This window comes from Rhipicephalus sanguineus, chromosome 7 (assembly GCF_013339695.2).
Source record: "Rhipicephalus sanguineus isolate Rsan-2018 chromosome 7, BIME_Rsan_1.4, whole genome shotgun sequence".
NCBI classification, from domain to species: domain Eukaryota; kingdom Metazoa; phylum Arthropoda; class Arachnida; order Ixodida; family Ixodidae; genus Rhipicephalus; species Rhipicephalus sanguineus.
In genome coordinates, this window is record NC_051182.1 from 143,898,185 (window position 1) to 143,910,272 (window position 12,088).

Below are 12,088 nucleotides of genomic sequence, written 5' to 3' on the forward strand. Positions count from 1 at the left end.
CAAAATCGTGACAAACAAAGCAACAATGCATAGCCGATACGAAAAATTATGCATCCCGATAGTACATTCTACGACTTGCATGATCATGCTACATCACCTACGTCCCAAAATCATACATCACAACATTATACAACTTACATGATACATGTCAGATCAGATACATGCAAGTGTCAAGCAAGCGTTCATGAGAATTCACTAATGTTTGTGTCCCCTGCCTGACAAAAGGCAACTCCCAATGATTCCCAATTTGCCGTCCTGCACGAGCACATTCCATGTTAGGCCTGCAATTTTTTTTTTTATATAATTAGCGCTGCTTCCACTAAGCCGCGCAAGGCTGGGTCACAGCAGAGCTGGTGGGCACCTGGCTAGTCCTGGCTTGGCAAGGCTTTTACCCTCGCATCTCTCTTTCACACCCCTTGCTATACGACACTAAACATGGCTACCTATGCTAGCTCTTTTTTTTGTCTGTCTGACAAATTTTTCTCTTTATGCCTATTTCTTTCTCTGCCTTTCTATTTTTCTTGTTTTTCCCTTCGTTACTCAACTTTTTTTTTTTTTTAGAGGATTCGATCCCGCGACCTTCGGGTCAGCAGTCAAGCACCATGACCACTAGACCACCGCAGCGGGTGCAAGCAAAAAGTAGAGCAAGAATTTCCACTTACGCTTTCCCTGCATGCCAGAGCTGAACTGTGTCGGACCGTGTGGTCCAACGTCGCCATTGGGTGCCATCCCATTGTAGCCGTAGTAGAAGCCATAGCCAGGACCCGGAGGGCAGTAGCCCGGACTGAAGCCGGGGCCGCCGAAGCCGGGAGCGGGGCCCTGCGGGCCGAATCCCATGGGGGGCTGGGGTTGCTGCTGTGGCTGCGCCTGGGGTGGGGTTCCACCCGAAGGAGGCGTCTCCGAGGCACCGCCGCTCTCCTTCTCCGAAGAGGACGCTGCACCCTGTTCCCCCGGTGGGGGTGGCGGCACCCCCGTAGCGACGGACGAGCCGGAAGTAGGGGAACCGGTATTACCGGCTGGCCCAGCAGTGGGCTGGGGGTACGGTACCGGCGCCGACGCTGGGAAGTAGCCGCCACCGTACATGTTCTGAAAAGCACAAACGTGATGGGTTGGTGAAGCGTTTCTGTGGAAGTCCGCAAGGTCGATGCAGGTCATCGACCCCTCCACAGCATGAAGTTACAAAAATTCTTGTGGATTTCTCAGAAAGAAAGCACCCTATTGACATAAGAAAAATTCAGAAGAGCTTGTGTAGGGGCTAGTTTGGAACATACTGGATGATAAAGGCCGTGCTGCTCAGTTCAAAAGACAGAAACAGGGACGACACAGTCAAAATCAGTTGTCAGATGCGCTTAGTCTGTGTCGTCCCTGTTTTCTGTCTTTTGAACTTAGCAGCGCTGCCTTTGTCATACAAAAAAATTCGTCCTCCCAATTAGCTCATATAGCACAGGACTGTTGCGGAAGAACACTGGACTCGGGTTCAAGTTTCCTAACTGTGACGAATTCAAAAGTGTGAAACGCAGTGATGCTACCGAGGACTTCTGATTTGGAGCAATTTTTGGAGCAGCAAAATTTCAGTTTTGGAGCACTTTGGAGCAGCAAAATTTTCATCTTGGAGCACTTTGGAGCAGATAATTTTGGATCTGGAAGCGCTTTGGAGCAGCGAATTTTACATCCTGGAGTGCAATACAGAAGCATATTGCATTAACATTAAAGCACCTGAGCATTATTATGGGGCTCTTATGAAGGCTAGAAATATTTCGATTCATTGCAAATCTCATGGAAAAAATCATCTCAGGAGCATAGGCGTGCGCACAGGGGGGGGGGGGGCAGAGGGGGGGGGGCGGCCCCCCCCCTAATCACCTAAGAGGGGGGACGCGCAAAATCTGCCCCGTACATTGACCCTTGCGATAGCAATTATATGGACACTCTCGGCGGATTTTTGCCGTCGCCGTCGCCGTAATTTGCCGTATAAAGTCCAAATTAATAACATCACCACGCGCATTCTTACCGCGGGTAAAAGCTCGCGAGCGCTGGCGACGAACCCGGCTGAAGCGGAGATTAAACTAGCCGGCCGTCTGTCTCCGCCGCACGGACAGCGCATGAGATAACATCTTTCCGCGTGCGGCCTGCCGTCGATTGCTCATCAAACAGAGAGGAAACGCCCCGCCCGTCTTTCGTAAGGAGCATGAAGGGACGCCAGGGGAGCGGAAGGGGGGAGGGGCGCATCGTTCGAAGGGCGCAGTCGCTTGCGCGCGCGCTATCTCGAGGCATCAGGAGACGGCTCGTAAACTTGCTGTGCTCTCAACGCTTACTTCGCGTTTAGAGAACTCAGAGCAAGGAAAACGCTTCGGTTCCTGGAGGGGCCATATTCCCTTAAACCAGCGTTTTGTTGAGTTACGCGAGATCGGATCCAAAAGAGTTAGCTGCTAGTCTTACTTCGTTTCACAATACAATTTTTTGGTATCGCATTCATTGCTTCGCTTTTAAGCGAAACTGAGTTTTTTTAACCGTTAGCTATTGACCCCCGAAAGCGAGGGGCGGACGTGTAACATGGCGTAGCCGCTTCACTGTGGGCCCGCTTCTGACAGCTGCGCCAAGCCGGTGGCATGATGCGAGCTTCGCGTCCGGGCCTTCAGGTGCCGCCCCCATCGAAACGACGACAGCGCACCGCCGGCAGCGGTAATCGAAACGCCATCTAAGCCTTTTTTTCGCCGATTTTATTTGTAAGACTTCAGGTCCACATGCACAAAAAACCGTTTCTCATTATTTTATGCTGTTAGAAGCGTGTATAGCGCGAAGGCTGAAAAGATTTGAAAGTGACGCACTTTTGTGGCAGCGCAAACCAGCGCAAACCAGAAACAGAAGTCACGCCGCACTGGTGGCCGTGAAAGGGACGCGGATATGTTCATATCAGTTACAGACAGTTTGCTGAATACTGTGAACGAAGTGGTGCGACATCTTGAGCAGCAGAAGTGCAGGGACTTTAGCGGTATACCTTTCTTATACCAGCGAGGGGCTTCGTGCAGTTGGATCTATTTATCATCCAACGCTGGACAGCTTCTGTGCTCCGGACATCTGTGGTGGGGCTATGCGTAGTACGTACCTTCTTTGCATATAAACACTTATGCATGCATGTTATTCGCTGGTATACATGCTAAAACGCTACTTACGTGTCCTTCATTTTGTGTAACCATCGATGCAGTCGCAATAAAATAATTTATTGCAGCAAGTTCGTGTGATCAGCGTTGTCATTTCTCTCGGCCTGCATGCGGCAGCACTGCCCTACTAAAGTATGCAAGATACTTGTGAGTACCTAATGAGTAAGTGACTGTAGTGTACATTACGGAAACGAGGAAAAATTCAGGTAGGGTGGAGAGGGGGCTGCCGGAGCGAGTGGGGGGCAGCGGCGACGTAGAAGCAGACGACGATGGCATCGTCTGCTATGCGGAACGCCAGGCGCCATATCAAAACGCCCTTGTGCGTTTGAAACATATTTCATTTTATACACAGCTATAAAATCTACAAACAATATTCGTAGTTCTTAAAACTAACTTGCATGTGAAAGATGCTAAAAGCTTTTTCTGTTGAGAGCAAGATAACATTTTGAATTGTTTTTGCAACTACCGTTAGAATCCAGACGGCGCTACCATCGTGTCCAAATATTCGTCCCCATTGGCTCTAGGGACATGTCACTCGCTTGGCTGCGCATTTGCGGCTGCTCCGACCAGGAGATATGATTTACTAATGAGATGACATTTTAAAAAAAGCAAGCAAAAAATTCGAATTGGAACCCTAGCACGTGAGCTCGAGAAAGGGCAGGGCCTTTTAGGGGGTATTTACCGCAGAGTGATTACAAACTCGGACGTGCTGGCGGAAGGAATTGCGAAAAAGCTGTTCTGGATGAAGATCCATGGGTAAAGTATATCTGAGGAAAAGTGTCAACGCGTTTCCACCGTTCGCGTGCTTTTCCATAAACGCGAAGCAAGGAAAATTCGATATTGTCCCATATATCTATTGCGAGCGATCCCAGATTTCATTCCGCGATGTCCGGAAACAGAAGTGACAGACATTTTAGCGGCACTCATGTAGTTATTACTGAACATTGCTTTCCTTACGTGCCGTGCGATGCTTTGAAACGAGCTATCAGCAGCGTTTCTGGAACAGACGACGTCCGCCGACGAATCGCCGTCGCACTTTCTCGCTACCGATAGGCCTAGACGTCACGAGCCTCTGCGGAGAGCGCGTTTTGGTGTCGAGCCGACTTGCAGAACAGAAGCTGCGTAGGCACCGTGCATGGCATCCTGGCTTACTCGGAACGCACGCGCGAGCGCTATGTATTCAGCGGAATAATTCTTGGTCCATGATTGCGACTTTATTGGCAGCCCCAAGATCGAGCTTCACATGTTCTGACGCGCCGGCGGTGCGATTGCCGGTGATAGACGCCCCCAAACCCAAGACTTTGGCGCAGTTTGGCGCAAATTTCGTCGATATTATCAGGATGGCGCAGCAAATACAATTTGGCGCACTTTGGCGCAGTTGGCGCAGGAGTGGAATCACTGGAAACGGGATGCATCTCACAAAAGACTGCAATAAAATTTGAACAAGTCTTTCTCAGACATCCGTGTCGATTACTGACCTATCTTCATGCTACAAAACAAATGGACGAAAATTTTACTATTTCAAGAGCTGGCGTTATACACAGTACTGAATCAAGTTCCACCACACGTTAAACGATTCTGTGCAGTGCTGCTGTTTCACACCATTAAAAAGGTATCTGAAGCTAAACAAAACTTTTTCTAAAGGAATCTTTACAGTGACTGTCTTGTAATGACGTTGAGAGAAGACACTAGCTTTTACAGCAGCCTAATTGCCCTGCCTTGTGCACCAGTTGCGAGTGCTCAGCATTCTGAATAACTGTTGGGGGTTTGACATCCCAAAACCACAATACAATTATGAGGGACGCCATAGTGGAGGGCTCCGGAAATTTCGACCACCTGGGGTTTTTTAACGTGCACCTAAATCTAACTACACGGACCTGAAGCATTCTCGCCTCCATCGAAAATGCTGCTGCCACAGAAGGGATTCGATCCCGCGACCTTCGAGTCAGCAGTCAAGCACCCTAACCACTAGACCACCGTGGCGGGTCTGCTGAGCATTCTCAACATGAACATTCTCGCCCCCATGTACACAAAGCACCATCAATGTGTTTACCAGTACAAATTAATGGGGTCTAGATAAAACATGCGACCTCTCTGCCACGTCCGATAAATTGTGCAAAAAAAGGGCGACGACACTTGCCAAAAGAGGCGATCCAACCATTCAGTGAATGAAATTCCTTTTTCCACTCGTAGTCACCAACTATGAACCATTTCAGTGCTGCTATACTCGGTTACAACCTAACAAAAAATGTCAGCTCCGCCCACACAAACACATCGTGCCTGCTCTTCACCTGCGCAAGACAGTCGTGCTAGCTGGTTTTTGCTCGAACCGGAAGTACCTTTTCTTGGCTAATGTAAACACTGCACACAACAAAAAATGTCAGCTCCGCCCACACAAACACATCGTGCCTGCTCTTCACCTGCGCAAGAGTCGTGCTAGCTGGTTTTTGCTCGAACCGGAAGTACCTTTTCTTGGCTAATGTAAACACTGCACACATTAATAGTTAAAGGATCGTCATTACTGCCTAAAACATTATGTTTGGCTGAGCAGTGTTGTCAGAATCTCCGACAAAATTTACCAGGACGTTTCCTATCTAAAACTAGCGACACAAACCTGTGTCTGTACGGAAAAGTCAACCGCCTGAAACACTCTGACATCATGAAAATAAGTAAGCACTACCGGACGGAGCAGTTACAAACTAACTGTGGGAGGGACAGTAATCACTTTTTTTGATTTGGTAACCGTGTATAGATTTTTTCACAGGAGGCTCCTTTCAGAGACCCTCCTCTAGGCTATTAATAGGCATGCCAACACCACCACCCCCTGATAAATGCACTGTTGACGTCAGCCTTTGTACTCCCGTGCCACAGTCCAGAAAGGAGGTGATCCTTCTCTCCGTTCAAGAGGTCTCTACACCTTTTCAATGGAGAGGAGGATCACGTCACAGCCTCAGCAGTGCATTTTTGGGGGGTCACACATATTAAGGGGAGACTCTGGTCTTCTAAAAAAAACTTTTGTTTATTGTCATATTCAAATGAAATTTTCAGGCAATGTATATTTTAACCTGCTATAAACAGATATGCAATCCATTTTTTCTTAGCTCAAGTAGTTTTTGAGATATTAAATAAATAATGAATGATCAAATTGCCCAATTGTTCTGCAATTTAATCATTGAATATCCTAGAAAACTTGATATGGCCATATTCTAGAACAATCAAGGATCACAACTAAACCATTACTGTAATTTTAGCTATATTTTTATAAAAGTTATTGCCATCTGTAATGTAATGGTTGGGAACATGAAAATTTTTATCAGTTTTATCAGCATATAAAAAATTTTCTCTTGACCAAGTCTATAATTTAGTAGTATTATTGTGTATAGGAACTCATAAGCTTTCAATTGCAACAAGAATCATTTTCTTTCACACGCCTCCTCTTCATGGCATTCCTGAAGTTTTCTGCTCTGGTATGCTTCTTGTCACATGCCGCTAGCCGCCGCTGGTCCTTTTCTAGACACCTTTCAACATCTGTGCTGCCTTGACTCAAATGCAGCTCCTTCAAAATGGCCTCAGAGGCACGTTTCTTTCCGGCATTGAACCGGGCGACTGCTTCCGCAACAGCAGTTTCGACTGTGAAGAGCGAGGCGTGTTTGGTTTTTGGCACAAGCGACCAGATTACTGAATGGAGGCTCTCATTTGAATTCTGAGTTTTGCCTCGTTGACAGCACTCCAACAGCTTCCGATCAGAGAGGCGAGTGTACACTGGGAGGAGAGCTTCAGCAACGTATTCAGGGAGGTTGTACCGGTGCTTGGGAGGAGCCTGCTGCCTTGCCACTGCCTGGTTGTGTGCACACCATGATTCTTCACCTTTTGGGCACCGTGAATGTTGTGGCTTTGTATCTGTGGAAGTCACATGATAGTACGTGGCAAGGACAGCATTCTCCATCTCATCAATGTTTCCCTGGTGTGCCTTGAGTGCCCAGCCATAATAATTCGTAAGCTTTGTAACAAGCTCAGCAGTGAACTTGCCTTTGCCACCGAGGCTTGGCCGACCTTCCCCTTTGCTCTTCTGCAAGAGGTTTCTCAGTGCAGCACCCATTCGTTTATGAATGTGATTAACACAATCCTCCTTTTCGATGGGCACAAAGCCATACACTTTCTCCTCCTGAAGGCTGTTGAAAGCGCGGCTATCTCCGTCGCACAACATCGTTGTGTAACGCTGTCCATGTTTTTCAAGGGACCGGCCAAACAGAATTTTGGCAGCCTCCACCTCCATTTGGCCAGGCTTGCTCGAAGAGTTTTTTTGGCACTTATGACGAGCTCGCCACTCACTGTATCGTGGGTCACCGTCCTTGGGGCCAATTTCGCAACCCAAACAGAAGTTCAATAGAACTTTGAAGTCCAGCACGTATCCCGAAAAGAGTTCGATCACAGTTCCCACACAAATGTGTGACAGGTGTCCACGAGTGAGCCAAGTCCCGTCAAATGAAACTGCGATATTGCCGGGGTTCCCGAAGTTCAGTTCGGAATAGATGGCCTTCACAGCTGTCGCGCACTCACTCATGACTCCCGCGGATGCATTCACGGCGGCAGGGTTCATCTTTGTTTTTACATAGTTTTGGTAAGTTTTGTTGTGCATACCGCGACGAGAAATGTTCAGCGCCGAGAAAATGTCGTTTAGCACGGTCTGCCCATTTCCCGTGCTGATAACTGCCAGAGCAGCAAGCACATTCACTTCGAATGGGTTGCAGGTCGCATTCCCCCCTGCTCTCGGCGAGCTCCATCCGGTGCTGACATCTCCACAGACGGCACAGTTCACCACTATTTTAACTGCCACTTCGTACTCACGGTCACCTCTTGAAACGTTCAAAGGGCCGGAGCAGAATTCGCATTTCGCGCACCGAAGCAGTTGGTTTAGCAGCGGTAGGCTTAGCAGCGTAAACTCGGTGCCGCACCCCGCCGCTTCCGGGGAATCTCCGATAAGCGACTGCTTTCGGCGCGTAGGTGATAATGAAGAAAGCTTCTGGCGTTGCGCTTCCGCGCGATGCTCAATCGCCACTTTCTCAGCTTCTGAAACAAGGAGCGTGTCAACGCGCATTGTCCTCGACGGGTCGTCGGCCACAGGCATCGCTTGCGCGGCTGCAGCTTCGGTGGATGTCGTACACCCGCTGGCGCATGTCGCAGAGCTCGTTGCCGTCGATCCACTCGATGCTGCTTTAGGTATCCGAGACCGACGCTTACGTTTTTTGCCGTAGGCATGAGCCGTCGCGAACTTGCGTCGCCCGCCAGCCATCGTCGCGTCCGAACAATTTTTGACAAGGCGTCTCGCATTGTCGGGCAGACGAAACTCTGGTCGTCCAATCAGAGAGCAGGATTCACCCCACGTGGTACAAACGCGCCAATGCCGTGCGAGTATTTTCTTTTTTTTCGTTGGCGTGCAGCTCCATAGTCGCCAGACCTAGAGGTGTTTTCTCGCTAAAAATGGAATGTAGAAGAATTCAGCTCTCGAATGATTCCAAAATGGCCGCGCTGCGGCCAACGGTTACCGCAGGCGACGGCATTGAATTTGCCTGTTTTCGGGGGGCGTTTTTCGAGCGAAAGCGATCATGAAGCTCTCTTTAGAGCGCAATAACAAAATAAATACTCGGCGGAACGCGTTAATATCGCAGCAATAGATTCTTTAGGACGTCTAGATTGCGAAAAAAAATATTTCAAAAAGTCGATTTTTTGGCGATTTTTTGTTCTAGAAGACCCGTGTCTCCCCTTAACAACAGCCCAGAGGAGATTACGGCCACGACCAGGGAGCCTTCGCTGACAAGGTGCATAGTAAAGTAGAAGTGCAAAACACACGTGTGGCAAGCCCTTTGGCTAAATGCGAGGTACTCACAAAATGGGGGTAGAAGCCGTAGCCGGCCCCTCCGGGTCCTTGAGGTGGATAACCGTTGTACCTGCACAAAAACAGCAGAAAGTTAAATTACACAAATCTGAGATTCCAGCAGACCTCTCTGTTCATGTCTGCTGTGTTCCTTGAACTGTCACACAAGACTTGTACAAAAAAGTTCGGCAGATCCCACGTACGTGGGAGTCGATGTTATGCGAAGCATGTGGCGGGTAGGTGACTGTGACGTACTTTTTTTACTGAGCTACACGTTACAAAATGACGCTAAAGATCTGTATGTATTTTATACGCACACATATATATGTTGGAGAGCCGCATATGTGTTATATAACCAGTTGTTTACGGTTGGGTAACGCTGCCAATGGCAACGTGGGTATTACCAAAACCAGACGCGGTAAGCTGATATGTAGTGCTTATACGTGTCCCGAGAACGCACGCACGTTTCACGAACCCGTGTGCATGTGTGCAAGAAGTTCTTGACAGTTCTTGATCAAGGGCATCATAACCATGATCAGTGAGCACCAGCAGCTGGTCGTGACTTCTTAAAGGATCCAGTCGTGATCGTGGTGACGAGGGGTCCATGTGCAGTGAGGTATGTGGTATAGTAGAGCTGTTGAAATTCGTGGATGCCTCTGTCATTTTGTCGACAAATTATCTGTCGACAGAGCCAACGACATGTCCGAACCTGAAGCCACCCTTCGTGTTGATGAGGTAGAGGCCGTTGAGGCTAGTGCTACGTAGACCAACTTCATTGGATGGTGTTTGTCGTATTCGTAGACCACCTGGGCGTATGTGGCCTACGTAGCCTAGTCTACAAAGCGGCTGTCAATTAATCTGGCATCATCCTCGGTCAGCATGAGGCCATCGCCCAGCCTCGTAAGAAATGAAGAGGACACTGCGTCGTTCTGGTGGACGAAGTGCACTTTACGGTGCGGTTATGTGGATATCATATGTACATTTCGGTAATGTATTCCTCCGGGGTCGAGCAATGCTTCAATATAGCTTCCTGAATCATAGGAATACAAATGTAATGTTCATTAGACCGCTATAAAAGAGAAGCCAACACTGGAACAGCCGACGCTCATCTGATATGACGCCTGTGTCTTAGGAGTACACATCGTAGGAGTATCATGCAGTGTTTATTGCTGTCTTGTAAAATTAGATAGCCAGCACCACAACCACAGGTGACGTTGCACCGATGGCACGCCTGCGTAGGCTGTTTTTCCAAGCCAGTTTATAGACCTGGCGTGGCTCAGTGGTAGAATACCTGATTGCCACACAGAATGCTTGGGTTCGATTCCTGCTGCGATCCTAATTTTTATTCTTTCCATTCGTTGAGTCAACGCTACTGATGTTGGTTTTCCTTAACGCTCTAGCATTTAAGTTACCAATGTCTGTTCTCGCCGTTCCTGAGTAGATATAAACTGTCAATCACCTGTGGCGCATACCCGCACACCGCGGCCCGTGGTAAACAGGTATGTGCCACACGTGTCTAGTGGAAAGGGTTTGACGACGTACGCGACAGGATTTAACGTTATTGATGTCATGACCCGGCAATCATATTCATCAAATCCTCTTACCCTCCCATGCAAATTTTGGTCTACACCAAGTTAAGGAGGTGATCATGAGAGCTCCCAGACGTAGGCGGCTAGATAGATAGATAGATAGATAGATAGATAGATAGATAGATAGATAGATAGATAGATAGATAGATAGATAGATACGTAGATAGAAACGCTCAAAGTGCCAGAGGTTCGCTAAGAAATGCTTCGCATTTAATAAGGCTCAAGGAAAGACGGAAGCTTGACGAGATCAAAAATCCTCGGAACATGGAGCGTCACTGCAGGAAACGTTTCGACGAGTGGTCTTTTCTTTTTTAAAGTAGCAATCTTGAAGACAAGACCACTTGTCGAAACGTTCGCTTCTATAAAGCCCCGTATTTAAAGATTTTTTTCATGCCTTCACGACACAAAACACAAGTCACGGCCACCCACCCCATGTAGCCGGGATACATGCACCCCTGCTGGGGCTGCTGCTGTCCGGGCCAGAATCCGTAGCCAAAGCCTGCGCCATAGCCAGGAGGAGCAGCCTGTTGTTCATTGCCGGTTGTGGCCTTGCCAGTGTTAGTCTGCACCTTCTCGAGGGCCTTGCGCGCGTTCTCCCAAGCTTGGCTCGGGTCCACGGGCACGGCACCCTCCATCTCTTTGCTGCTGCTTTCCGGTTTACTGCACGTTTATATATACAAGGTCTCAGATCAGTATCTTCGTGTGCTATGCTTTGTTTCTTATGAGGGTGGCCAGGGAGGCACATCATATGTCCAGGCATTTTTTTTTTCAGCCTTATGTCAACACAATGAAAATACATACCCCGGTACTAAACTTGTTTAAGGGAGGATGCACCTCTTCATAACCTCTCATAATTCTTTATCGATTTTGATATAACCTCGACAATGCAATCAACTACGAATGTCAAGTTAACTTACCGCACGTCTAGCTCTGCAGCTCACTATGCCTTGAAAGAACTTTGTTCACCGATTGTATGATTCGAGTTAACGCATTACCCAGTGTGAAGAAGGCTTTCGTCTTCAAGTGTTACAGACCGTAACATTCTCCAGAACTTTGTTATTTACTCTCGGACTAACCAGAGACAGAAGTTGAGTTTTGTGATGCAGCGTTAACTTGTTCCTGGTATAGTTCGCTTGTGCTTACAGTGTGACCAGACGCAAAGGATATCAAGTTAACACCCCTGTCACACAGCACATGTAATGTCACTCGCAGTAAATGACATTCATACTGCACGCCATTGCAGTTTCACTTTCTTAATCCACAAAGTTGTACAAGATGGCATTCGCAATTGTTGATGTTTGCCATCAGTCTCCGCTGAAGAAACTGCAGAATTTGCTTCCATGGCTGGCAGATAGACATCCTGTGCGAAATTCTGACGTTGCTGCCGTGGCACTACAGAACCAACACAACATGGACGAATTGAAAAAGAAAGAAGAAACGGGCGTGTGAAAGCATGGCCTACAGCA

General features: G+C 48.0%; 1 protein-coding gene across 2 annotated transcripts in view; it reads right to left on the reverse strand.

The window, feature by feature from the left end:
* LOC119400138 (leukocyte receptor cluster member 8) overlaps positions 1-12,088 on the reverse strand; it is a 36,043-nt gene that overhangs the window by 19,224 nt on the left and 4,731 nt on the right. For both annotated transcript variants that reach the window (XM_037667117.2, XM_037667116.2), the window contains exons 2-4: positions 11,052-11,282; positions 9,046-9,106; positions 663-1,086 (exon numbers count right to left, since the gene is read on the reverse strand). In XM_037667117.2, coding sequence (XP_037523045.1) covers positions 663-1,086; positions 9,046-9,106; positions 11,052-11,282 — 716 coding nt within the window. The remainder of the gene's footprint in view (positions 1-662; positions 1,087-9,045; positions 9,107-11,051; positions 11,283-12,088) is intronic.